Raw genomic sequence first — 27,269 nt, forward strand, 5'->3', positions numbered from 1 at the left:
GGACATTTCTAAATTTGTCTGGCAGGGCAAAAAGCCCCGAATAAAGTTTAAAATACTAACTGATGCAAAGGAGAGAGGGGGGTTTGCCCTGCCGGACTTAAGGTTATACTATGAAGCTGCGGCCTTCTGCTGGATGAAAGATTGGATTTTATTGGAAAACACTGATGTCCTAGATCTGGAAGGCTTTAATAATTCGTTAGGTTGGCATGCGTATTTGTGGTATGACAAGGGGAAAACACATGGAATGTTTAAAAACCATATTGTCAGAAAAGCAATATTTATGGTCTGGAAAAAATACAAAGACTTATTGGAAAGTAAAACCCCGAGGTGGATTTCACCAATAGAGGCCAAAGCTCGGAAAACATCCAATATGGAGGCACATTGGCCGAAATATTGGGAAATAATAGAAAACATTGGAGGTAATTGGAGGTTGCAGAGCTTTGAAAAATTAAAGGATAAGGTGCAAAATTGGCTACATTATGCCCAAATTAATGAGGTTTTTAAGCTAGATAAAAAAATAGGATTCCAGGTGGAAAAATCGAAACTTGAGACAGAGTTGTTAGAACCAAAGACCAAGGTAATATCGAGAATGTACAACTTGCTGCTTAAATGGAACACTCAGGATGAGACAGTTAAATCAGCCATGATAAAATGGGCTCAAGACATTGGTTACAATATTATGTCTGAGGACTGGGAAAGGTTATGGACCACCGGTATGAAGTTTACGGCATGTAATGCCTTGAAAGAAAACATTATGAAAATGGTATACAGGTGGTACATGACCCCAGTCAAGCTCGCTAAGATATACCATTTGTCTGATAATAAATGTTGGAAATGCAAGGAGGCTGAAGGGACATTCTTTCACCTCTGGTGGACTTGTCCAAGATTGAAGGCCTTTTGGGAAATGATCTATAACGAGTTAAAAAAGGTGTTTAAGTACACCTTTCCCAAGAAACCAGAGGCCTTCCTTCTGGGCATTGTCGGCCAGAAGGTGTTAAAAAAGGATAGAACTTTTTTTATGTATGCTACAACTGCAGCAAGAATTCTTATCGCCAAGCATTGGAAGACCCAAGATTTGCCCACACTGGAGGAGTGGCAGACGCAATTGATGAACTACATGGAACTGGCCGAGATGACTGCAAGAATCCGAGACTTGGGAGAAGAGGCAATGGAGGAGGACTGGAAAAAATTTAAAGACTATTTGCAAAAGTATTATAAGCTGTATGAAACATAAGACGTCGTATGATTTGGAACGTTAGCCCCAGCAATGAAATTTAATTATCTATGAAATTGATAACATTTGTGAAAGAATCAAAGTTTAAATGGGTAAAAATGATATCATGTTATATTTTTAGAGTAAATGGAGAATAAGAGATTTAAACTTAAATTGCAACTGAAAATATAAAGAAACACATGAAATAAGGGTATAATTTGCTGATGACTTTATTATCAAGAATGCATTGTGCGGGAGATGTGGGGAAGTCCAATGGAAATTTGAAATAAGCTGTTGAAATGGATGTGATTTTATGTTCTTTTTTCTTTTTTTCTTCTATTCTGCTTTTCCTTCTGTTCTTTCTGTAATTTGGAAAAATGTAATAAAAATTATTATAAAAAAAAAAAGTCCAAACAAAGCCAAATTTGGTACAACAAGAGTTTATTAAGTGCTCTTTAAAGTCACACATACTGTAAAGAGCATTTCAAAATTCAAACCCAGAATTTTTTTAAAAAAACAGCAGAGTAGCCCAATGGTCACAGAAAATCATAAAAATGCAGAAAAACAACCACAAGCTTCCAGATTCTTGCAAACCCCTCCCCAACTGTTCCCCCAGCCACCCAGCACACAGAAATTCAAATCCAGATTTTTTTTTAAAAAAAACAGCAGAGTGGCCCAATGGTCACAGAAAATCATAAAAATGCAGGGGGAAAAACACAAGCTTCCAGATTCTTGCAAACCCCTTCCCAACACCAAGTCCTTGAATTCCAAACACCCCAACCCAAAATCCAACCCCCCCAAAAAAAGTTTTAAAAGCTTAACTTACCAAATGGCTGCAAAAGAAGTTTTGGAAAAGCTTCAAAAATCACCAAAGTCTTTAAAAACCTCAAAAAAGGCTACTATGTACACTGCGTTCTATGAGTTGCTCCTCGAAGTCAAGTCGCAACTGTATTAACAGTGTTAAGAAAAAGGAAACAAACTTGCAAGACGTTTTCATCTTGTGAAGCAAGCCCATATGGAAATTCGTCTTGCGAAGCAGCTCAAAAACGGAAAACCCTTTCGTCTAGCGAGTTTTCCGTCTTGCGAGGCATTCGTCTTGCGGGGCACCACTGTAAGAGAAATGTAACCAAGCTGAGAGTCATATGCAGTCTCCTGCCCAGAGCTTGAGGGAAAGAAGAACTGTGACTCCAGGAGGATGGAACAGCACAAGGCAGAGACAGGGTGCAGTTATCCACCATCAACATGCCTGCAAATATAAGATGTCAATACAAAGGAGCTTTCTATGCCACCATCTTGCTTGCAAGAACGATCTATTCATGGGGTGGTGGAGGAGCCTTTTGATATACAGTGGTACCTCGGTTTTCAAACAATCCATTCCGTAAGTCCGTTCGAGGTCCGAAATGTCCAGAAGCAGAAGCCTCAAAATGGAAAACTTAAAAAGGAAGCCACATTTTCTATTCGACTTCTGAGGCGCGTTCGAAAACTGAGACACTTCCGGGTTTTCGGCATTCCGAAACGTTCAACTACAGATGCGTTTGAAAAATGAGGTGCCACTGTAGAGGGTTGGTGAAAATGGTCTCACAGCCACAACAGTAGTTGCTTGGGCTGAATGCTCCCACCATTGCCTCTTAAATGCTTTTCAAACCACCACATTCAAGAAAACAAAACATGGAGCAATTAAATCTCAAGGTTTCCCCCCACAGGGTGCGTGACCAGTTTCCAGGCACAGAAATGGAGAAGTATGCCCTCTTCATTTATGAATCGCTGAAAAAAACCAAAAGCAGAGAGTTTGTGCCATCCCGGGATGAAATTGAAGCCTTGATCAACAGACAAGAGATGACATCCACGGTCTACTGTCATGGCGGGGGATCCTGTAAGATCACCATAAACTCCCACACCACTGCTGGCGAGGTAAGATGAGGCTTGGACTGGATTGCCTGGGTTGAGCTTCAGGGTGTGGAGGGTCTGCCATTTTGTGCAGTGTGTTTGTGGCCTATTGAACTTTAAAGTTTTGTGTGACTTACTAATAACCATACAATTTTAGTCAGTGATCTGTCTTCTGAGATGCAGAAGCATATAGGGTGGTAGGCAATGACGTTTTACTCAGAGAATATCTTTTGAAATTAAAGGGCCCAACTTAGTAATGTTAATTAATTTCAGTGGATCTACTCTGGGTAAAACGCAGTGTTTATGAATGTTGCCTATTTTTCATTGTGTAGAAACGTATTAGGAGGCCCTAACAGTTTTGATTTGTACAGACATGCAAATCACAGTGCAGGACCAAATGTGAGGAACAGTATGAGAGAGAAATGTGGTATAGCAGATGTAACAACAAATTTGCTTTGGGTTGGAGGTAGTTCTGTCTATGCTTTTATTGATATTACATATTTGGCTTTATGATTATGCTTGGCTACTTTTAGTTGAAGAGCAGAAACTTTGCAGTATGCCAGTTGTTGGACATTCTTAAGAAGAATAGTCAATCTGTACTATATGTGTATCTTCCAACAGTTATTGGTGTTTCTAGCCAATTTAAAAACGTGAAGTCTATTATCTGGAAATGCTTTATCAAGAAAGAGCCTGGAATGTGAAATGTTGACTATTGAAAGTTAAAAACAAAAGCAGGCGCAATGAAAAAAATAGATGTTCGTATGCTTTTGAACATAATTTGTACCTTAGCCTTCAGTGTGGCTAATTGATGCTTTTACCTTTTATGGTCTAACATTCTTTGTCTCGTTTTTGGTTTTTGTCTACTAGGTTGTTGAAAAGTTAATTCGGGGTCTGGCCATGGAAGACAGCAGAAATATGTTTGCCTTGTTTGAATACAATGGAACTACAGATAAAGCCATTGAAAGCAGGACCGTTGTGGCTGATGTCTTGGCAAAGTTTGAAAAGTGAGTGTGCCTCTCCTAATAAGTAAGCAATTAAAAGCCCTAACCGCAGCCTTTTAAATTTCCCTTTCGTGAATCAATGGCATCTCCCCCATCCACTGCCCTCTCCTGTAAAAGAGGGATTAATGAAGGGCTTGTAAGCCTGGGAATGATTTCATCACTATTCATTGTGGTACTTGTGTTGTGCTGTCCTAAAATTTCCTCTCTCGTGCCTTACCACCTGCAACCCTCCCCCCTTGGACTTTGTCTTCTGTCCAAGCCTTTTCTTCTGTATAATTTTCTACAATTGGTACATCTCTAACAAAGGAACTAGTCACAACACATTTGCACAGGTAGTTTTCCCAGAATCTCAGTGGCAGCTTAAAGTTCATCTGTGCACCAGTCTCCTAACACTGCTGCTGAAACTGATATTGGTGCAAAGCTGGTTACTGCAATTGTGGCAAATAGTAAAAAGAGCTTCCCCAGTACTTTCACCTTCCCATTTCTCTAGCAGTCCTGTTTTATATTTTGTTAACGGGCTGGAGGACTGGGTTTTAAACCTGCTTCAAATTTGCATCTAGTACCTTATGTATTAAGGGACGTGGGTTGCGCTGTGTGTTAAACCACAGAGCCTAGGACTTGCTGATCAGAAGGTCGGTGGTTCGAATCCCCACGACGGGGTGAGCTCCCGTCACTCGGTCCCTGCTCCTGCCAACCTAGCAGTTCGAAAGCACGTCAAAGTGCCAGTAGATAAATAGGAACCACTCTTATGGAAACGGTGTTTCCATGCGCTGCTCTGGTTCGCCAGAAGCAGCTTAGTCATGCTGGCCACATAACCCGGAAGCTGTACGCCGGCTCCCTCGGCCAATAAAGCGAGATGAGCGCCGCAACCCCAGAGTCGGCCACGACTGGTCAGGGGCCCCTTTACTGTTACCTTATGTATTTGCTTCCGCTAAAGTTTTTACCCATGAATCAAATTTCTTCTGTGGGTTTTGATTCCTTGTATTATCCTGGTTAGGACCTCAACTGTGAGACATTAATCCGTGATCTTGCTCACTTGACCATCAGTTGCTCTGAGCCGGCTCCATAATGCTAGATGTCATAGGCTTATTAAAGAAACAAAAACCTGCCTACAGATGGAAAACTAACATTAGAGTTGGCATCCCCAACAATGATACCCATAGGCAGCACAGTGCTCTCATATACATCCTTTGGCCCCAGCAGAGGCTCCCTGATCCTCCCAATTCTCTGTGTTTCATTTTTTGCAAAATGCAGTTCTTTGGCTGGTATGTGCTTGAGTGGGAGGTTGCCACTGGGGTGTGTTTGTTGTTGCTTGTCTAAGGATCCTCGCCAGAGCTTTTTAAAAATAATAATAATAATAATAATAATAATAATAATAATAATAATAATAATAATAATGCAATATTTTAAACATTAGACTCCTGTGTCAAATAACCTGTTCTCATTATTTTGTAGTCTCTCCCCCCTTCCCATACTTGGACATTACCATTCTTACTGCAGCTAAAGTATTTGCCATCATTATTTTGTCTTTTTTTGGGGGGGGGGTACTTCCTCCTCCTTAATTTTCCTAATAGAATAACCAAAGGATCTGTCTCTAGTTTGCAATTTGTAGTTTTCCTAATCATTTTAATCTAAAAGATCCCTTCAGTTTTGCAGTTCCACTAAATATGCCTGAATCCTGCTTGATCTTGAGCACCTGCATCATAAAGTGGGACAGAGTTTATACATTTTTTGTAATCTGATACATACATGAGGTTACATTCAAACATGCAACTCCAACTCTACAGCCTGAACCCTATCAATAACATTTGACTATTTGATTTTGCTGAATGTATAAACTGGTGTTTATGGAAGTTTATATTTGAGCTATAGATTAAGATCCTGATTACCAAATCCACATGTTCCACATAGCAAAAGTTTCAACTCTCATCTTAAATACAGCTTTTAGATTTTATTGTCAGTTTATATTTGATTATTTGTATTCAAAATGCCGTGTATTTGTGTTTTCCCAGGCTTGGTGCTGCTGCGGAAGGTGAGAATACAGCGTGGAAATTTTACTTCAAGCTCTACTGCTTCCTGGACACGGAGCATGTGCCAAAAGATAGTGTGGAATTTGCATTCATGTTTGAGCAGGTACGGAGAGGAAATAAGGTTGTTATATTTTGGGGAAGAGTAAGTGATGTGAGGTACACACACAGAGGGAGAGGGAGAGGGAGAGAGACTCCATTCAAATCAAAGAGGCAAGCTGCTGTGATTGACACCTACCTACGTAACAAGGAACTCCTGGTTTAAATGGACCTGGATTGAGGCAGATCAGCAAGGAGAGAGGGGAGCCTGGTGGTGCTCATTCCTGACTTCCTCAGCCATGTTTCGCAAGCCGTGATTGTTACATCACTAGAAATTAAGAGCCCTGCTGCATCTGATCTTGTTCAGTGTCCATTTTCCCACAGCAACCAATCAGATGCCTGTGAGATGCCCATAAGCAGGGCACAGGAGCAGAGGCCCTGTTCTCCTGCCATTGTTGCTGCACAACTGATATTTGGAGGCAAGGTGTTCATCATGACTAGTAGCTATGTATAGCCTCTATCCTCATAGATTTGTCTAATATGCTTTCAAAGCTATCACTGCATTTTCCATAGTTAATGTACTGTATTGTCCCCTATATCCCACGTCATTTGCCCATCAGTAAAATGGGTATAGGGACGCGGGTGGCGCTGTGGGTTAAACCACAGAGCCTAGGACTTGCCGATCAGAAGGTCAGCAGTTCGAATCCCCGCGACGGCGTGAGCTCCCATTGCTCGGTCCCTGCTCCTGCCAACCAAGCAGTTCAAAAGCACACAGTGCAAGTAGATAAATAGGTACTGCTCCAGCGGGAAGGTAAACGGCGTTTCCATGCACTGCTCTGGTTCGCCAGAAGCGGCTTAGTCATGCTGGCCACATGACCCGGAAGCTGTACGCCAGCTCCCTCGGCCAATAAAGTGAGATGAGCACTGCAACCCCAGATTCGGTCACGACTGGACCTAATGGTGAGGGGTCCCTTTACCTTTTTAAAATGGCTACATATGTTCCATGCGTTTGTAACTTTTCATGAGAATTACTTATAGCAAGTAGCTATATCACTTTCCCTGTCACTGTATCTTCTAGAGGAGTTATATCCAAACAACCTCACAGGACTCCTGCCATATAAAGTTGAGAACAGCCAAGCACCATCAGAACCTAAAGTAAAAATGTTTTTATTTCATGAAACATTCATGGATTAGAAACAGTTTCCCCCAAAAGCCTTGCATGACCTATCATAAAACTTGGCAGGCTGAATATTTTGCAATTATGTCTGCAACTTTTTTGTCATTTGAGTTTTATTCATTTTCCTTTGTCACATCTGTATCAAACAATTGCACATGTACTTATGGTCAATTAAATAATACTGAACCCTTTATAATGCAACAATACCAAAGCCAACTTTAGGCTTGCAAGTATTTATAAGTTTGTTCGTTCCCTGGAGAAGATGCTGCCTGGGGTGCCCTCTGGCGGTTCTCTTCATTTAAGCACTCTTTATGCTTTGCCAAAGGTACCCCAGTGGAAGAAGCTTGTTCTTATATATTTCCTGCTTTTTCAAGCAGCAAAAACGTATAACGTACATAAATAATATTTGTATATAGTGGAATCTCAGTTTTTGACCTTAATCCATTCCGGAAGACTGTTCCGTCTTCCGAAAAGTTCGAAAACCGAGGATCAATGGGCTGGCCGCAAAGACAATGGGAAAAAATGAAAAACGCGCCAAGGAAGCTGTTCGTCTTCCGAAAATCGTTCGAAAACGGAAGCATTCGCTTCCGGTTTGTTGGCGTTTGGGTTCCAAATTGTTCAGCTTCCAAAGCATTCAGCAACTGAGGTTTCACTGTACTATTTTAAAGCCTGCAAAGCATCTCACATGTTACTTTGTTTTAATCTCTACAAAAGCTATGTAAGGCAAATATTACCTTCCTTGTTCTGGAGTGTATTTTTGTGGGGGGAGCACTGAGGCTGAGAAGTAGTGGCTTGACCAAGGCCACGCAGCGAGATTATGGGTGAAACAAGATTGAAACTAGAGCCTTCTTGGTGCACAGTTCAGTTTTATTACCACTACGCTACAGCAGCAAATTTAGGATTCAGAATGTTCTGCTCCATGCCTGTAAACGTCTTGTTTTCCTTTTTTCCATTAGGCACATGAAGCAGTGATTAGAGGACATTATCCAGCTCCTGAAGAAGCCCTCCAGGTCCTTGCTGCCTTGCGGCTCCAATACCTACAAGGAGACTACACTTCATCCAGTACCGCTATGCCAGAAATGGAAGAAGTCTACCCACTGCAGAGGCTCACGTCCCGTATTATCCAGTCCACTAAAACATTTACCGCTGCGGAGAGGATAGAGAGGAAGCGGGCCAATTTTCTAGAAGGAACCCTGAGGAGGAGTTTCCGCAGCAGTTCCATCAGCAGGCAGAAGATGGAAGAGGATCAGATGCTTGATATGTGGGTCAAAGAGGAAATCTTCGCAGCCAGGACTAATGTGATTGATAAATGGAAAAAACTGCAAGGAATGAACCAAGAGCAAGCAATGATCAAGTACATGAGTTTGATTAAGGAGTGGCCTGGCTATGGGTCCACACTCTTTGACGTAGAGGTGAGTATACCAAAATTCCATGGGTGTTGCTGACAGCAAAATCATAAGACTAAATAAAAAAATAAACTACAGCTAAACAATGTGTAGTATAACACATAGTAACACATCTTGTATGGTCACGTTCTATGGGTTTGCAAATTTGTCTGCCTTCTCCTGCTGAATATTTTACAGGTGAGGGTATGTAGGTTTTGATTTGTTGTTGTTGTTTAGTCATGTTAGACTCTTCATGACCCCATTGGACCAGAGCACGCCAGTCACTTCTGTCTTCCACTGCTTCCCACAGTTTGGTCAAACTCATGCTTGTAGCTTCGAAAACACTGTCCAACCATCTTGTCCTCTGTCGTCCCTTTCTCCTTGTGCCCTCCATCTTTCCCAACATCAGGGTCTTTTCCAGGGAGTCTTCTCTTCTCATGAGGTTGCCAAAGTATTGGAGCCTCAGCTTCAGGATCTGTCCTTCCAGTGAGCACTCAGGGCTGATTTCCTTCAGAATGGATAGGTTTGATCTTCTTGCAGTCCATGGGACTCTCAAGAGTCTCCCCCAGCACCATAATTCAAAAGCATCAATTCTTCGGCGATCAGACTTCTTTATGGTCCAGCTCTCACTTCCATACACCACTACTGGGAAAACCATAGCTTTAACTATACAGATTTTTGTTGGCAAGGTGATGTCTCTGCTTTTTAAGATGCTGTCTAGGTTTTGAGCTGCGAGCCTGCACACACCCAAATCCTCCTTCTGCCTCGGGAACTGCATAAGAGAATGCCAGCTCCTCCCCTGCTTTAAGGAGCTGAACATTTGTGACATTATCAGACCCTACTTTAATCTGCACCCACATCCCAGATTATCCATTTTACACTGAGGAATTGGCAACGGCTGCTGTGCTTAAGAGGCCAGGAAACTGAACAGTAAAACATTAGTGTGTGTATATAAATCTGAGGAACAGCTTACCCATCCACTCAGCTACTACCCATCTTAAGGGCCGCATTTCCCCACATAGTTCAAGCATTTGATATGTCTTTTGGGGATTAACATTAGTAGGTAAATGTCTGGCGTAATTTAGGCTTAGATTTGTCTGTACAAGGAATCAGACTTCATATGTACAAGTGCAGGAAATTATAAGAGGAGAATAGTCTGCAATAGTTAATTGCACACCCTTTCTAAACCAGTTGTGGCCCAAAGGTGAGTGTTTAATTTAGTCCTTTGAAACATGTTCAGATCTCTCCTCTGACAATGGAAATAATTGTGTAGGCTCAGGCAGATTACTCCCAGAATAATTTACCTCACTAAACATGTTCAGTGAGAAAAGGGCAATGTATGCTAAAAGAAATACTATAAAAATGTGTAATTTTAAATTGCATTTTTGGAATCATCATTTCTGTTTTCTACCATTCACCTTGACATTATTTTTCCCCAGTGTAAAGAAGGGGGCTTCCCTCAAGAACTTTGGCTGGGTGTCAGCGCTGATGCAGTTTCTGTCTACAAACGCGGAGAGGGAAGGCCTTTAGAAATATTTCAGTACGAGCACATCCTCTCCTTTGGTGCTCCCCTTGCTAATGTCTACAAGATTGTTGTGGATGAGAGAGAGCTGCTTTTTGGAACACTTGAGGTAAGAAAGGAACTAGTCATTCAGTTCTGCTTTCCTTGTTTTTAAAATAAGCAGGATGAATAAACCGAATCCACTATGCCAGTATTCAGAAATAGAAAGCCTTCCATGATCCTTTCACCTGCACAATTTCACATCAGGATTAAAATCTTCAACTGCAATCCTACACATGCTTATTTGGGATTAAGCTCCATTGAACTCAGTGGGACTTGTTTCCCGGTAAGCATGCATTAGACTGAGGCAATAGGAAACTTGAGTTAGGCTTGTGTGCACCTTTGCTCTTCTTCAAAAGTGAAGTTCTGTAGGATTTTCAAATCGGCGATCTTGAGCTCTATGGGTTACAGTTCCATACAGAGTAATGTTGCTGAAGTCCCACTGAATCTACTCAGGTCTACTCTGAAGTAAGTCCTATTAAAATCAGTGGGGTTTACTCCCAGGTAAATGGGATTAGAATTGTATTCTAGAATTGTATTCTTATTTGGGAGCAAATCTCAGTGAGACTTACCTCCAAGTAATCTTATATAGGTCCAGGCTGGAAGTGTAAAGTTTTTCTTCAAAATAAAAGATAAACATTGGCAAATTGTATTTAGTTTAGCTATTTAAAGACAGCTGGACGGTCTTCATAAATTTCACCCAATAGTATAGGTTTTCACAAAAAAATTGCTAGCCTAATTCTTAGTAGACTACCAGCCCTGCCAACATTTGGTTAAAATTTTTTAGAGGTGTACATACAGTTTTGTACATTCTATTCATGTGACTATTGGCCATTCAATTTTATAGCTTGCTGGGTAGAGTTACCTTTGTCACACTGTTTTCATTTACTACCAAAAGGTTTGCTGATTTCAACAAATTGTATGTTGTAACTATAGGCTGTGTTACAGCCAAGCTGATTTTTTCTGTGACAATTTATAAAATTAGTGCTAATCTAAAAGAAACAGGGTACCAACTTTTCGTAGAGTATACCACATCACACTGCCGGGAGGTAAAAATCTCATAAATATGCTCTTCACAACACCAAAGACCATTGCCTGAAGTGTGCATTAACTGGTTTTGCATTGTTATTGTCTTGGTAGGTTGTTGACATTGCCAAACTGATGAAAGCCTACATCAGCATGATTGTGAAAAAACGTTATAGCACCTCTCGATCAGTGAGTAGTCACGGAAGTCAAGGCAGCTCCAGGTGAAACCAGAGAGAGAAACTTGCTGTTTTGTCCTTTTGGAACATATCACCGCCAACCCGTTGAGTTTCTCAAAAAATGGTGATTGGAGGCACCTCTCAGGCTACAATCAAAACCGTGATTCTAGGAGAATCTTTATTCAACATGTGGTGTTCAACGAGCTTAGAAATAATAACAGCCACTTGCATAGTCCCATAAACTTGTTGGCTAGCATGCTTCAAGCCTTCTAAAGCTTTGTTACCTCTAGATAACATAATGTATGCCTTAACTTAATGCACTGCTTTCTGAGCAGTGAGAAGTGCCTTAAAATGTTTTAAAACCAACTTGCATTGATTTGTGATTATCAGAGGGGTTGTGTTTTGTAATAAACCACTTTGAATTAGCTTCTCCTTAATTTGCAGCCATCTTGCACTAACTAACTGGCTGGTTCTTACATGAGGAGGGAAAGAGAGCATCTTTGTTGGAATGCTGCAGGCGGCTTCCCGTAGGGACTTTAATAGCAATGCTGGATTCCCCCCCCCCTTTTTTTTCATATGTGTGCATGCATATGACTCGGGTCAACTCTAATTTTATTCCACGTTTCACAATATTTTAAAAGTAAAAGGGAATAATAATGTGCAATGGTGTAAACAGTCTTTCTGTACATTTTAATAGTCCAGAGCTATAGTTGTCCCAAATGTTGAGTTTCTTTATAAGCCAGTTTTATTAACAAATTTGGGGGTTTTCATAATTTTTGTATTTTCTTCTAGATAATTTTTCATTCTTTGTTACATCTGTGTGTAACACACCTGCATTTCTGTACCTCTGCTGTATTATACATAACGTGTAGTTTGAAAGACACTATATTTATAGACTGCCCTTAATACAGAATTGCCATTATCCGCGCAATATTCAATCATATGTCTTCAGTTTATACAGTTGGGTTTCTTAAGATATTAAACATTTCTTTTAAAATATTAATATTGTGGTCTTGTGGTATGCTACTTGGAACTTGCCAAATGCAGAACATACTATAAAAGAAATTAAACAGAAAAATTATGATATCTTACTTAATGTTGTGCATGCCCCTCTCAATTTTTTCTGTGTGCTAATTGAATGGCAGCAGAAAACTGGAAAGTACTAAAATAGGCTAAATTGCCAGATTTGAGGAGGAGAGAAAACTATCCACAACCTATAGGGTATTTCACACATTCTTCATAGGCTCTATGTACTATGGAATAACAAGCTGCCATTGCCCTTACAAGTGCATTCTTCTAATTATGTTTGATTTGCAAAATCTACAGGGCAACCATTATTTTAGACTGAATTCGTAACAGAGAGAGAGAAGGCAGACACTGAAGCTTCAAATCTCTGTGCATTGTATTTATATGCTGCTTTTTCAAGGTGCACCACAATGAGCATCAAAAACAGAGTTTATTACAAAACCTAGTTGAACAGGACAAAGTCTACAACTCAAATGATACAATCACATGAAATATCAAATTCAAAAAGCACCGTGAAGCACACCTTCACTGTCAGAACCACTAGCAAAACATCCAAGACAGAAAACAGCTCCTTAAACCTGTCTGGAAAAGTGCAAAGCTTCTTCACTAGGGAGCCCAAAGGCACTGCAATTCTTTAATCATAGGGGCTTTCAAGGACCTTGGGGAATGCACCTGCTTCCTACAGAAATCTGGCAACGGTGGGGGGACACACCCCATGGTCCTAGGTTATTCATTCCTCCTTACCTTGTGATTGGTCTAATTTCAACTCCCAAGTAGCTATGCTGTGTATCAGTCCAATTACTCTGTGCCCTTTAAACAGCATCTGCATCTGTCACTGAAACAACTGGTGTCATACCTATGCTGAAGCTACTGGGTTTAAGATTGATCCTTTTCTGCATGTGCAAAGGGGGAGGGAATTGGATGCAAGTAGTTTTGCTGTTGCCAGCTTTCATCAGTTTGACGTTTTGGGTGCTGCAGCTATGCTCTAACTCCACTGGTCACAACCTCCAGAAGGCTGGACCAAATCACAGTCCTCCATTCTGACCTGTGAAGAGGCCCATTTATGTTGGTTCAGAAGGGAGGAGGAGAAAGTGCTATCCAAAGGAAGAAAAAAAGCAAGACATGAGCTCTCATGAAGCTCAGCAAAGACACTATTGTTTTGTTAGAGGGAAGAGTAGGACAATATATGCAGTACTGCTGGTTGTGCATTATCAGGATGTGGTGCAAAGGAAGACCTGGAGATTTACTAGTCTATTTAATTGGTTTGATATTTTAGACTACTTTAAAAAAGGAGCCTGAAAACTCTCCACTTTCAGCCAAGATTCCATTTTCCAACAGCACTTTATCTGCACAGAACACGCCTCCCTATTCTAAAGGAGCTGTGCCTTTTAAGGGATCCTGCCTCTTCTAATTTCACAATGTTAGGGTTCTGGTCTCCATAGAGACAGAGGAATCTTAAAGGATGTACAGCCCACTAGGTCCACTTTGAAAGCAGGATATGCCAAGTTGTGACTGAATTTGCAGGTCTGTCCAGGTGACCTCCAGCATGTGACCAAAGACATAGAAGGAAGTTGCAAATAGTCCACCTTCAGGTACAAAGTGTACAGAGCCTTGGGGATAGACAAATATCTAATACTATATAATACAGACAATGGAGCTACAGAAGATGGGAAATGAGGTAAGCAAACAAAACAGGGAAAGTAATGTGTGGAGTGTGAGAAACTGGTTATGAGTGAGAATTAGTGTGATTTAGTTCATTCTGACTGCTAATTGAGGAGACTAGAAAAAGGAAGAACTGGAAATTGACTAGTCTATTTAAAACTTTTCAGTACTTTATTGAATTGATATTTCAGACTACTTTAAAAAGGAGTCTTAAAGAGTCCAAAATGTCCTCATTTTTATCAGATGAAGATTTGGAGGAACTGTTCAAAGGAAACATTCAGAATTTGTCCCACAGCTTTAGTACAACCCAATCTATCTTGCTAAAGCTAAGGGGGTCTGCATCAATCAGCACATGAATAGGAGACTGTCTGGTGGACCCATACATATGCTGTCTTTAATTCTGTGATGGAAGAAAGGTGGGATATAAGTGGACTAAGTAAGTAATCCACAGAGGAAGCTTTGAGTAACTGCCAGTAACTGTTGGTTCTGAATATTCTACTGCTTCTCCTCTAATCCTGGTCTCAGCATTCCAGAATGTCCGTGTGGCTGAAAGAGAACCCATCAAAATGATGGTGAGCTTGGAAATTCAAACTGCCCTAGCCCTCACTACTGGATGAAGAACTCTCAGCTCCCAGCTGTAGTTCTGCCAAAGGCTTTAATGCTCAAATCAGATTGGTACACAACAGAGTATATGGTTCAGCAGGTACAAGAAGAGGTTCAGTGCATGCTAAGACATTGAAACAACAATCAACATGCCACAGCACCTTCCTTTAGAAGACTTGAGGTGGACACAACTGTATTTGCACAGTAAGTGGCCGGAGTCACAAGACCAGGTAAGTAAACAGGCACTCCTTTGAGTGGGTTAACTCCACAAGGTTTGTTTTCAACGGTGTTGTCATCTCCATAGAGACAGAGGTGGACTCGGCGCTCGCCCAGTATTAGTCTTACTCTCTGTAACCTCACAAAGGGAAGGTGCCTCACTGGCAGGAAGAGGCACTGGAGCACCTCCATGGCAATAGGGGTTAGGGTAGGGCTGTCTAATGTTGGAGGGACCACACTCCTTGGATCCTGATCGCCATCCTCCAGGCCACAGGACCCGTCCCCAGAATCAGGCACTTACCTGGGTCCTGATTCTACCTCTCCCATCCTGGGGTAGGGTCCTCCTCAGGGTCCTCCAGCTCCCAACTTTTCGAGCTTCTTCCATTCCTCGGGTCTGACTATTTTAAAAAAACACCAAAACACCATTATTTATTTTGCTTAGTTTGGAATGTTGTTTAAAATAACCGACCTTGTAAGCAGAGTTAGATTAATAGAGGCAAAACAAGATCACTCATCTGAGACAGTTTCAAGGACAAAAGTGGCACCACCAGGTTTAAGAGGGCCTGGGCAAAATGCCTTCTGCTGCCCCTTCACCTTATTATTCCCTTCAATAGTAATAAGAAGGGGTGGAGGAGAATGAGCCCTTTTTTCTTCACTGATCAGACAGAAAAGGGAATTTATCCATACTTGCTTCTTAACAAGCAGTGGGGAAGGGACCTTTCTCTTTTACTAACCTTTGCTGAAAAACTCTTATACAGTGGTACCTTGGGTTACATATGCTTCAGGTTACAGACTCCGCTAATCCAGAAATAATACCTCGGGTTAAGAACTTTGCTTCAGGATGAGAACAGAAATCGTGCAGTGGCGGCATGGCAGCAGCGGGAGGCCCCATTAGCTAAAGTGGTGCTTCAGGTTAAGAACAGTTTCAGGTTAAGAACGGACCTCCGGAATGAATTAAGTACGTAACCAGAGGTACCACTGTATGGTGCATGCCTGACAGCCTCTATGAGTAGTTTTTAAGGAGGTTTAAAAAACTGATCTGAAATTAAACACTTAGCTGCAAACCCAGGGACAGTCCTGGATTTACAGAAGCTGCCCCAGTTTCTGATTTGATCCCGGAATGTCCCGCTTTTCCTTAGGACTTACCTATTTTCACTGGAGAAATGGTGGGTATGGAGTTATGTGACCACCAAGCCAAGGAGGTAAATAACTATACAACCTTGAGAAGTTATCTGAAGGCAGCCCTGTATTGTTTTTTATATACAGTGGTACCTTGGTACTCAAACACTTGGTTCCTAAATGCCAAAAACCCAGAAGTAAGTTTTCTGGTTTTCGAACGTTTTTCAAAAGCCAAACATTCAATGTGGTTGTCAGCTATTGTTTCCGGGGCACCTGCACCAATCAGAAGCTGTGCCTTGGTTTTCGAACATTTGGAAGTCAAATGGCCTTCCGGGACAAATTAAATTTGGTGCTTTTGTTTTTGCTATTTATTTTGCGTTTTTGTTTTTGAGGCTTTTTTTGGTTAATTTGTTTTTGTGACTGTGGAACCCAGTTCAGCTACTGATTGATTGACTGATTGTGTGACATGCTTCTTGAGAAATGGATAAAAGTCCCCCATCCAAACAGTGAGTATCATCAGTGCAGATAAGAATTACCGTATTTTTCGCACCATAGGGCGCACTCGACCATAGGGCACACCCAGTTTTTAGGGGGGGGGAATCAAGGGGGAAAATCTTTTTCCCCCCCAACCCCAAAGAGCAGCGTACAGGCTGCGCACAACCTCTCCCTGCCGGAGGGGTTGCGCGCAGCTATGCAAGACGCCAAGGCAGCCCGCTCGCTGTTTTGGCTTCCCCTTTAGACCCGTGCAGCCTCTCCTTGCCGGGAGACGCTGCGCAGGGCTTTCCTGGCTTTACTGGGAGGTGGGGGGATTCCCTCACCTCTCGCAAAGGCCCGCAGAAGCCACGCAACACCTTTAAAGAGATCGTGGCTTCTCCTGGCTTTTCTGGGAAGTGGGGGAATTCCTATGGTGCGAAAAATACGGTATTATTTTTTGAATTTTTATCATCTACAGTACAATACTGTCTTATTTATTTTATAGTACAGTACATTGATTATTGCTTTCATTTTATGGATCAATGGTCTCTTTAGATAGTAAAATCCATGTTAAATTGCTGTTTCAGGGATTATTTTTTAAAGTCTGGAACGGATTAATCCGTTTTGCATTCCTTTCTATGGGAAAGCGCACCTTGGTTTTGGAATGCTTTGGTTTTGGAACAGACCTCTGGAACGGATTAAGTTTGAAAACCAGAGGTACCACTGTACAGTCAAACCTCAGTTCTCAAACCGCTCCATTGCCGAATGTTTCGATTCCCAAACGTCGAAAACCCGGAAGCAAATGCATCGGCTTTTTAACGCTCCTCGGAAAATGAACATCCAACGCGACTTCCAACGAGTTCAAGAACCAATTGGAAGCCGCGCCTCAGAACTTGGAACATTTCGGAAGTCAAATGTCCTTCCAGAACGGATTGCGTTCCAGTTCCGAGGTTTGACTGTACCGTGGTACCTTGACTGAAGCTGCCCAGAGCGGCTGGGGCAACCCTGTCAGATGGATGGGGTATAAATAATAAAATTAGAATTATGGAAAAGCATTTTTTTAAAAAAATTGCAATATATATATGGTATATAAAATAGCACATCCCTATTTTCATCAGAGAAATGCTGGAGGGTATGTAGCTGTTTATATTTTTATCTGTAAGCCATTCTGAGTCCCTGTCAGGGGAAAAAGCAAGGTATAAATAAATAAACAAATACATAAAGCGTGGCGCTGTGGGCTAAAGCCTCAACGCCTAGGGCTTGCCGATCGAAAGGTCGGCGGTTCGAATCCCCGCGGCGGGGTGCGCTCCCGCTGCTCAGTCCCAGCGCCTGCCCACCTAGCAGTTCGAAAGCACCCCCGGGGGCAAGTAGATAAATAGGTACCGCTTACCAGCGGGAAGGTAAACGGCGTTCCGTGTGCGGCTCTGGCTCGCCAGAGCAGCGATGTCACGCTGGCCACGTGACCCGGAAGTGTCCCCGGACAGCGCTGGCCCCCGGCCAATAGATGTGAGATGGGCGCACAAACCCCACAGTCTGTCAAGACTGGCCCGTTCGGGCAGGGGTACCTTTACCTTTACCTTTTATCTGAAGAAGTGTGCATGCACACGAAAGCTCATACCAAGAACTAACTTAGTCTTTGAAATATACTCAGAGTCGCAAAGTGATTTCATGCTCTTTATTCAGCTCATAGTGGTGAGGAGGAATGAATGAATGTCCCCTCACAGTATCTGCTTTATATACATTATTTACACAATGGGCTGCACATGATTGGCTAATTCCGGAATTCTACTGTAAGCCAATCAGGTTGTGGATTCACTTCTATCTGGAGCAGGATTGGGTGGTTCCTGCCAACCAATCAAACTGCTGCATTGTTCCAGGACCAATCAGACTGCTGCATTCTGAATCCTATTGTTCTAGGACTAATCAGACTGCTGCAATTTGGATCCTATTGTTCTAGGACCAATCAGACTGCTTCAGTTTGGATCCTATTGTTCTCAGTACATAACACCCCTCCCCTCTAAGTTCCAGTCCTGCCCGGGAGGTCGCATTCATAGTCCTCAAGGTATGCCGGCGGCCTACGTGTGCGTTGCGGCCTGTGGTGTTCCCTGGTCCGGGCCCCAGGTTCTGGCTCATGTTCCAAGGATGCTGGCTGTGATGGGGTTGTTTGGTCTGGTGCAACCGGCTCGCTCAGTCGTGGTTCTGGTTCTGGTGTCCTTTCGGCCTCACGGGTCCTCTCTGTATTTACTGATTCTGCCTCTCCTGCTGGCCCCTCCTGCTCTATGGGCCTCACTGTCCCGCTGTTCCCTTGGGACTCCTCTGACCTGTCCTCCTCCTGGGTTTCTCCCGGGAATCGTCGCCGTATCTGGTCGCAGTGGCGGCGCCAGCATTGCCCCCCATCCGTTAGCACCTCGTACGACACTGGGCCAGTGACCCTGGTGACTGTGGCGGGTACCCATGCCGGCCTGCCCCAAAATTCTTTGCGTACACTGGGTCCTGGGCCTCGAAGGTCCGGGGGTTCCTGCCTTCCCCCACGACTACCTCATCCTGAGCTCTATCGGGGTGAAGGCGGTCCAATCTGATTGCAAGGCGCCGACCCATTAGTAGTTCCGCGGGGCTCCGGCCAGTTGTTGAGCTGGGGGTGCTGTGCTGTGCTAGAAGGAATGTGGCAAGGCGGTACTCCCAGTCCCCTTGCGTCATGCGGCGGAGGGTGTCCTTGGTGGTCCGCACCATGCGTTCTGCTTGGCCATTGGTGGCAGGGTGGAACGGCGCTGAACGGATGTGGCGGATGGCGTTCAGTGCTGTGAAGGTTTGGAATTCTCCTGACGTAAATGCAGTCCCGTTGTCTGAGACGAGAGTGTCAGGGAGCCCGTGGGTTGCAAACAGCCTGCGTAGTACCCGGATGGCTGCGGACGTGGAAGTGGACGGTACCAGTGCGACCTCCAGCCATTTGGTGTAGGAGTCCACCACTATGAAGAATGTTTTTCCCTGAAAGGGGCCAGCGAAATCCACATGCAGGCGTGACCATGGTGCTCGGGCGGACTCCCAGGACTGGACTGGGGCCCTTGGGGGATCTGGGCGGGATTCTTGGCAGGCCTGGCAGTGTTTGACCCAAGCCTCTATCTCTCCATCGATCCCCGGCCACCACACATAACTCCTGGATGTGTCTCGTGTAGGGCTGTGAGGACCCTTTTGCGGAGGGGCTGGGGAACAACGACTCTGCTTCCCCATAACAGGCACCCCTTGTGGGCCGACAGTTCATGTTTGCGGGTTGTGTAGCCGGCGAATTCTGGCCCGGGGCTGCTGCTGGGCCATCCCCTCCACACCCAGTCCAGGACCCGGGAGATGACCCTATCTTTCTTGGAATGGTGTGCAACTTCTTGTGCCTGAATGGGGCGGTCGGGAAGCAGCTCCAGGCTCATAACCTCTTGTGCAGGTGCTGGGTCAGGGCCTGTTTCCGGTAGTGGTAGCCTGCTGAGGGCGTCCGCATGGCCCATTGCCTTCCCCGGGCGGTGAATCAGTGCATACTGGTAGCTGGCAAGGAAAATTGACCACCTGAGGACGCGAGGAGACAGCACTTGGGGGGTCTGCTTTTCGGGGGCAAACAAGCCAAGCAACGGCTTGTGGTCAGTCACCACGGTGAAGGGCCGCCCGTACAAGAAATCATGGAAATTTTTTACTCCCTTCACGATTGCCAGACCCTCCTTGTCAATTTGCGAGTAGTTCCGCTCGGTTGCGTTGAGTGTCTGGGAAAAGTACGCCACCGGTACCTCTCTTCCATCCGGGAGTTGGTGCCCCAGGACAGCGCCAATGCCATAGGGTGAGGCATCGCATGCTAGCACCACTGGCAGCCTCTCGTCGAAGTGTGCCAAGACAGAGTTTGAGACAAGCAAGTCCTTGACTGCCTGGAATGCAGCCTCCTGGCGCTGGCCCCACACCCAAGGGGCCCGCTTGTCCAGGAGTCTGTGTAGGGGCTCCGCTACCGCCGCCTTGTGGGGAAGGAAGGAATGGTAAAAGTTCAATAGTCCCAAGAAGGCCTGAAGTTCAGTCTTGCTCTTGGGCGCTGGGGCATCACAAATGGCCCGTACCTTGTCCCCCGTCGGGTGGACCCCTTCTGCGTCCACCATAAATCCCAGAAAGTCCACCTGAGGCACTCCTAGTAGACATTTTTCTCGCTTCACCTTGAGACCCGCCGTCTGGAAACGGTGCAGAACGGTGCGGAGGCGGTCCTCAAACTCCTCTGGTGTGGGCCCGGCAATCAACACATCATCGAAGAAGGGGGTGACGCCAGGAATCCCTTTAAGGAGAGAGTCCATTAGATTCTGGAATATGCCTGGTGCCACGCTGACCCTGAATTGCAGCCGCTTTACCCTGAACGCTCCTCTGTGCGTCACAATCGTCTGTGCCTCTGCTGTGGCCTCATCTACTGGCAGCTGTTGATATGCTTGGGCCAAGTCCAGCTTGCCAAAAATTTTCGACCCAGCCAGGGTGGCAAGGACATGGCTGACCACTGGCACTGGGTATGCGTGGGCCGTGAGGGCCTTGTTTATGGTACATTTGTAGTCTGCGCAGATGCGGACCGAACCATTAGGCTTGACGGGTGTGACGATTGGCGTTTCCCAGGGGGCATTAGGCACCGGCTCCAGCACTCCTTGCTCCACGAGTCGGTCCAATTCCTCGTCTATACGGGGTTTCAAGGCGAACGGGACCCGGCGGGCCTTGAGCCTGACCGGTCGTACTGCGGGGTCAAGCTGTAGCGCAATGGGGGGGCCCGTATACTGTCCCAATTTTCCGTCGAAAACCCCTGGAAATTCCTTGCATATGGCGTCCACGTCCACTTGTAAGCTAGTGTGGTTCACCCCGGTGACAGCTAGCCCCAGTGGTCCAAACCATGCCAATCCCAGTAAGCTAATGTAGGGGCCCTTGACCACAAGCAAGTCCAGTTGTCGCGTCCGCCCTCGGTATTGCACCCTGAAGGTCCCCACCCCCATTGTGGGGACCTTACGTTTCTGGAAGTCCCGTAGGGTGAATGGGGCCGGCCTGAGTTTGGGACCCCCAGTAGGACACAGTTTCCTTAAGGTCTTTGCCGAGATTATGGATAGAGTTGAACCCGTGTCAAGCTCCATGCGGCATGGGGCCCCCTCTATCTGTACCTCTACATAAATTTTCTCTACGTTGGGGTGGGGCAACTGGTATACCTGGCAGTCCGTGAGCTCCGTCGAGTTGCCTTGGTGCGTTGGGCCCCGGGACCTGGGGCTCTTGGGTTGGTCATCTGATGCCTGGTGTCGGGTGGGCCGAGCCCGACACACCCGGGCGATGTGTCCCGATTTTCTGCACTGCCTGCACTCTGCGTTGCGGAAACGGCAGGTCCTCCTCTCGTGACTCTCCCCGCAGCTTGCGCAGTTTCCTCCTTCTCGTCGAGGCAGCTGTGGTCTGTGCGCTGCTTGAGTGCGCTGCTGTACTCGGTGCACCTCCTCCCTGTCAGATCCTGAGTCGTCGGTGAGGTCTTCATGGTGGACCCTCGGTTGGGATGGCAGGCTCGGCCGTGCCTCTTGCGTCGACCTCTCGGCAGCTTCCGTTGCCAGGGCCTCCTCCAGAGCGACGTGGAACGTTAGGTCCTTCTTAGCGTAGAGGCGTCGTTGCAGCTTCTCATCCTTCAGGCCACCGACGAGACGGTCACGAAGCATGTTCTCCAGCTCTGAGAAGTTGCAGAACCGGGCGGCTTGGCGGAGAGAGGTCACAAACCCAGTTATGGTTTCCCCAGGGGCTTGTCGCTTTGCGTAGAAGGCATTTCGACGAGCCACCACTGAGGGCTGCGGCGAAAAGTGCCCCTTCAGCTGTTCCATTATTGTTTTGTATGGAACAGTAGCGACGTCTTCAGGCGCAAGGAGAGCCCGGGCGATTTCAAACGTCTCCTCTCCGCAGACGCTGAAGAATATCGCCCTCTTCTTGGCATCTTCTTCGTCGGTGACCCCTTTGGCTTCTAGGAGGAAGGTGAAACGGGAGGCGTACGCTTCCCAGTCTCCAGATGCTGGGTTGAATGGCGAGAAGCTGCTGTTGGCTGCCATTCTGAGTTCCTTGTGTCCCGGAGCTGAAGCCTGGATACACGGTGCGAGGCAGCAGTGCGGCAGGTGGCGGTGCTGCGGTGCTGTGTGTGGCAGTCAGCTCAGCAGGATCCCATCCTCGTCGCCAGTGAAATATACTCAGAGTCGCAAAGTGATTTCATGCTCTTTATTCAGCTCATAGTGGTGAGGAGGAATGAATGAATGTCCCCTCACAGTATCTGCTTTATATACATTATTTACACAATGGGCTGCACATGATTGGCTAATTCCGGAATTCTACTGTAAGCCAATCAGGTTGTGGATTCACTTCTATCTGGAGCAGGATTGGGTGGTTCCTGCCAACCAATCAAACTGCTGCATTGTTCCAGGACCAAGCAGACTGCTGCATTCTGAATCCTATTGTTCTAGGACTAATCAGACTGCTGCAATTTGGATCCTATTGTTCTAGGACCAATCAGACTGCTTCAGTTTGGATCCTATTGTTCTCAGTACATAACAGTCTTTAAGGTGCTACTGGAAGGAATTTTTTTATAAAGCTTAATAGTAATAATAATAATAATAATGGAATCGTACATTTCCCTCAGCGACTCCTTTTCTCCCTCTAAAGGGGAACTTATAAAGCACCGAAAGCATTTTCCAAAAAGGTAGTGGTATAAATCATAAAACACCCACCCTTATCGCCTTTCCAGCGCGTGAGGCGCAGCTTCGCCCCCGGCTTTTATTCTGTTTTTCCAAACGCCCAACGGCGCCTCCCAACATTCTAAACCGCCACTCACCCACTGCGCACGCGCCACGCCTCTTGAGATTTATACTCCGCTCGCACCGCCTCGCCACGCCCAGCTTCTCCTCCTTTCACCTCCCCACCCCCACCCCACTCCCGCCACCGCGCGCGCGCTCGCCCGCCGGCTTCTGCGCGCTCGCCGCTGCTCTCTCTCTGTCTCTGTCTCTCTCTCCAAGCTAACCAATCGCCGGCGCCGCCCAGCCTCGTCGGAAGCTCCTGGTTGGTCTGCGGCAGCCGAGAAGGCGTGCGGGCGTGCCTGGTACCCGGATGTACACAAACCCCGCCCAGCCGGCTCGCCTCCTCATCTCGGTTCTGGTGTTTGGTCAGCCGCCCCGACCGAGATGGCTGACGAGGAGCAGGTGGCGGCGCCGGGTCGCCTGGACTGGGAACGGCTGGCGGAGGAGGACGAGGACGGGGGCTGTGAGGCGAAGCGGGAGGCGGCGACTTGGAAGAGGCCGTTCTGCGCTTTGGCCGCCTTCCTCTGCGCCAACCTAATCTTCTGGTGAGAGAGACGCGCAGCCACTGCGCCAATCCTATAGACCCCCTCCCGGAACATACATACATATATGCGTGCCCCTTTCTTTCGTTCTTTTCCCCCATCTCAATGGAGCCCCGGCTCAGCCTCGCCCTCCGCTCCTGGGCTTTGCAAAACATGCAAATGAGCTGTGAGGGGGGGAGAGAGAAAGGGTGCATCTGAGCATGGGCAAAGTGCCTGCTGTAAAAGGCCCAGGCCGCTGGCTTCTAAACTAGCAGCGCCCGTTCAGACGTTTCCTGAGAGGGGCGTGAAAGCAAAATATCGCCACCCCCACCAGTTGTTTTCAAGCCTTGAATGATAGTCAGGGCTGCTGCGGGCAACACTGGCCTCTGTCCCTCTCTCCAGAGTGGCTGGGGAAACCCAGCCAGATGGGCGGGGTATATTAATATATATTTATATTATTATTTATCTATCTATCTTCCTTCCTGTCTCCCTCCCTCTCTCTCTGATGCCTGGTACTGAAGAAGCATCCTTCTCTGAGCATAGTGCCTTTGCTTTTCTAGCCTTGTGAATGCCTGTTAGGTGTGCTTGCTCTCCACGAATCTACCTAATCCTGTAAAGCTCATCCTGTGCTGGAATCCCATAAGTTAATTACTGTGCTGTGGGAGGAAGTGCTTTTAATTTCAGCAAATTGAATAAATTATCTCATGCAAATTGAATAAATATATATTTTATTTATATCTCCACGCTGATGTGGTTTTTATCTCCACAATGGGTAGAGATGGAGAAGGGAGCATTCTTCATCAGAAGGCATATGTCACACAGGTAGATTTGAGCCCCAGGATGCAGAAATCGAGCTCTGCCATCCTTGGTATTTCTATTTAAATCGAGCACTTCTTAACTGTGTTCGCTTTGAAGGAGGCTCCTTTTCGTTTGTTGGGTGTTGCCACAAAATGTTTCCTACAGAAAAGCATGGGAAAGGAAACCCATGGAAAGAATTAATGGTCCTGGCCAGGGTGGGGTGGGGTGGGGTGTGATGGGGGATAACCACACAGAGGGTAAAGCAGTGCTAGTGGCCGTGAAGTGGGCTTTGTGAGACATGTGTTGCAGAAAATGAAGATGAATCAGCTGTGGCTGGATGATGCCAGGGAGCATCAAAGGCTCCTAAAGAATGTTTGAAGGGAAGGTGGGGCGCAGATGTGGCAAGGTGAAATAATGACCAGGAAGTGCCCATAAAGTAGAGCATATAATCTTGCATAGTGGTTGCCTTGTGATTCTGCAAAGTTGACAAAAAGCAGAGTGACAGCATCCCAAATTGCAGTCTGTTTCTCCCACTCTCTTGTCATGGATTGGCACTGGACTGCCAGCCTGCTGGCTGTATGCTTGAAATTGTTCTTTTTCAGTAGATTCTTCATACTCTTATTTTCCTGGTGCCCAAACCAATCTCTGTCATTTCTCCCATCCTTTAGTTTTTCTGTTTCTCTGTGTTACCAACCCTGTGCTATAGGTAACCTCTCGTTTTAACCTTTAGCCCTCTAGTGTTTTTCCAAACAAGAAGCATGTGCTTTTTTTCTTCCAAGTGGCATCTGAAACTGAGATACTCTCCCCCCCCCCACTAGCTTGAAGAGAAAATTCCTAGGGTCATTGCTTTTCATTACCGAGTTAAATACTCAATGGACTAGGATGTATAATTGCATTAATACAATGTCCCAAATGTAGATTCAGATTTTGAGATTAAATAAAGTACTAACTTGAGTTGCTTAGAGATTCATAAACACACACACACAACCCTTCTAGTGCTCATGTACCACAGAACCACTTAGCAACATATCTGCATGGTGCTGAACTTCCTAATAAGCAAGACTAAGCACGTGCTTAGGGTACCAGCAAAGTGGGGAACAAAAAAAAGAAGGGATAGAATTTTTTGAGTTTGACATCTGATATTTTAAAAAAACCTTGAAGTAGTTATCATAGAAAAAATCAGAATTTTGTTGGACTTCCTTGCACACTACTATGCTTCCCCCATTTTTCTGTTCTCTTTTTATTACCTATCCTCACCTGAACCAAGGGGCATCCTACTCTCCTAGATTGAAATAATGCAAGGAAATCAGTTCCTGTCATGTGTTGCACATGGCATACATGCATGTACATTTCAGCATACATGTAAGTTTTGTGTTATTTTGAAAAAATGTTTATTTTATGGTTAGTACTGCTTTTTATTTTGAATAACATATGGGGGTATCATACTCTTTTCAGTGCTTAGGGCTATAAAGGTCTTAATCTGGCCCTGCAGCAGAAGAATTTATATTTCAGCAAGTATGTTATCTATGTAAAGAAGAGGAGTGTTCCTATTATTTTACATGTCATATGGAGGAGAGTGGATAAGAATGTCTTATTAAATATTGAGAGCTTTTTTGTTTTTTAGTACTCCTCAGTTGGACAGCAGCTTCATTATTGTGTAAAACATTAGCAGCACTTTGTCCTTTGATTGATTTGAAGCTCCCTAGTACTGTATGTTAATTGAGGCTGCCTAAGTAAGTACAGTTTAGGGTGTGTTGACCTCCCATCCTTTGTGACAGAAGTAGACTCTAAACTGCCAGAAAATAAATATTTTAGGTATTTTTTAGGGTAACCTGTTGGGCCTGTGTATTGCAACCAGCTGTACAAATAAGTCTACTAGATGTTGTACTTGCTGCCTTCTACATAAAAGACCTACACGGTCTGGGATCTTCCCAGGGGGCTGGTGTTGACTGAGCTGGGGGTTGTGTGCCTTATTTAGTGCCTATGCTAATGTTTTTGAGCAGTGCTGAAAGGACCTTTTTATTTCCCCACTACAGTATTTTAACATCTGATGTTACAGTACCGCTTCTGGTATCTATTTAGAATTCTGCCTTTATTCAGCACCCTGCAGTCTTGTGGTGATGTAGTTTTAAATCTGTTTTAAACCACCCTCATTCTTTTTATTAAGTGGGTAGTATATACATTTAATATATGAATGGTATACCGGTGCAAATAGAACAAATATATACACATTAGAAGTTTGTGGCACCCTGGCTGTGTTTGGACAGTGCTAACCAAGTTATACATGAGCCTTCTGCCTGCACATTCAGCCCATTTGCTGCTCTCTGCAGAGAGCTATAATTAAACCAGGATGTCTCTAATTAACCATAGTTTCCCATTTTATCTGTTCAGGAAACTATGGCTACCAGCTTCAGAACAAACCAGTTTCTTAAAGCCTCATTGGTTTAAGATCCTGGATTGTTCCAAAGTGAGTAATTAGTTTTTACCTGTTCAGATAAACACAAAGCTGAGGTTAATTAGAAGTTCCTGGTTTAATAACAGTCCATAACTGGACCACT

At 45.0% G+C, this 27,269-nt stretch overlaps 2 protein-coding genes and 1 long non-coding RNA gene across 3 annotated transcripts in view; 2 read left to right on the forward strand and 1 right to left on the reverse strand.

Annotated features, from left to right (window-relative positions):
* Positions 1 to 12,495, forward strand: part of MYO10 (myosin X) — a 215,270-nt gene extending 202,775 nt beyond the window's left edge. The window contains exons 36-41 of the mRNA XM_082234136.1: positions 2,917 to 3,124; positions 3,968 to 4,104; positions 6,114 to 6,234; positions 8,301 to 8,756; positions 10,169 to 10,360; positions 11,431 to 12,495. Coding sequence (XP_082090262.1) covers positions 2,917 to 3,124; positions 3,968 to 4,104; positions 6,114 to 6,234; positions 8,301 to 8,756; positions 10,169 to 10,360; positions 11,431 to 11,541 — 1,225 coding nt within the window. The 3' untranslated portion in view covers positions 11,542 to 12,495. The remainder of the gene's footprint in view (positions 1 to 2,916; positions 3,125 to 3,967; positions 4,105 to 6,113; positions 6,235 to 8,300; positions 8,757 to 10,168; positions 10,361 to 11,430) is intronic.
* Positions 12,496 to 14,917: 2,422 nt separating this feature from the next.
* Positions 14,918 to 27,269, forward strand: part of RETREG1 (reticulophagy regulator 1) — a 51,984-nt gene continuing 39,632 nt past the window's right edge. The window contains exons 1-2 of the mRNA XM_082234480.1: positions 14,918 to 15,013; positions 23,612 to 23,937. Coding sequence (XP_082090606.1) covers positions 14,933 to 15,013; positions 23,612 to 23,937 — 407 coding nt within the window. The 5' untranslated portion in view covers positions 14,918 to 14,932. The remainder of the gene's footprint in view (positions 15,014 to 23,611; positions 23,938 to 27,269) is intronic.
* LOC309538837 lies at positions 15,297 to 23,548 on the reverse strand. Its single transcript, XR_014222369.1, has 2 exons — positions 23,327 to 23,548; positions 15,297 to 15,393 (listed from the first exon to the last, which is right to left on the reverse strand). It is a non-coding gene; the product is annotated as an uncharacterized lncRNA (long non-coding RNA).

Source organism: Podarcis vaucheri (genome assembly GCF_965113315.1).
Source record: "Podarcis vaucheri genome assembly, chromosome: 8".
Lineage (NCBI taxonomy): Eukaryota > Metazoa > Chordata > Lepidosauria > Squamata > Lacertidae > Podarcis > Podarcis vaucheri.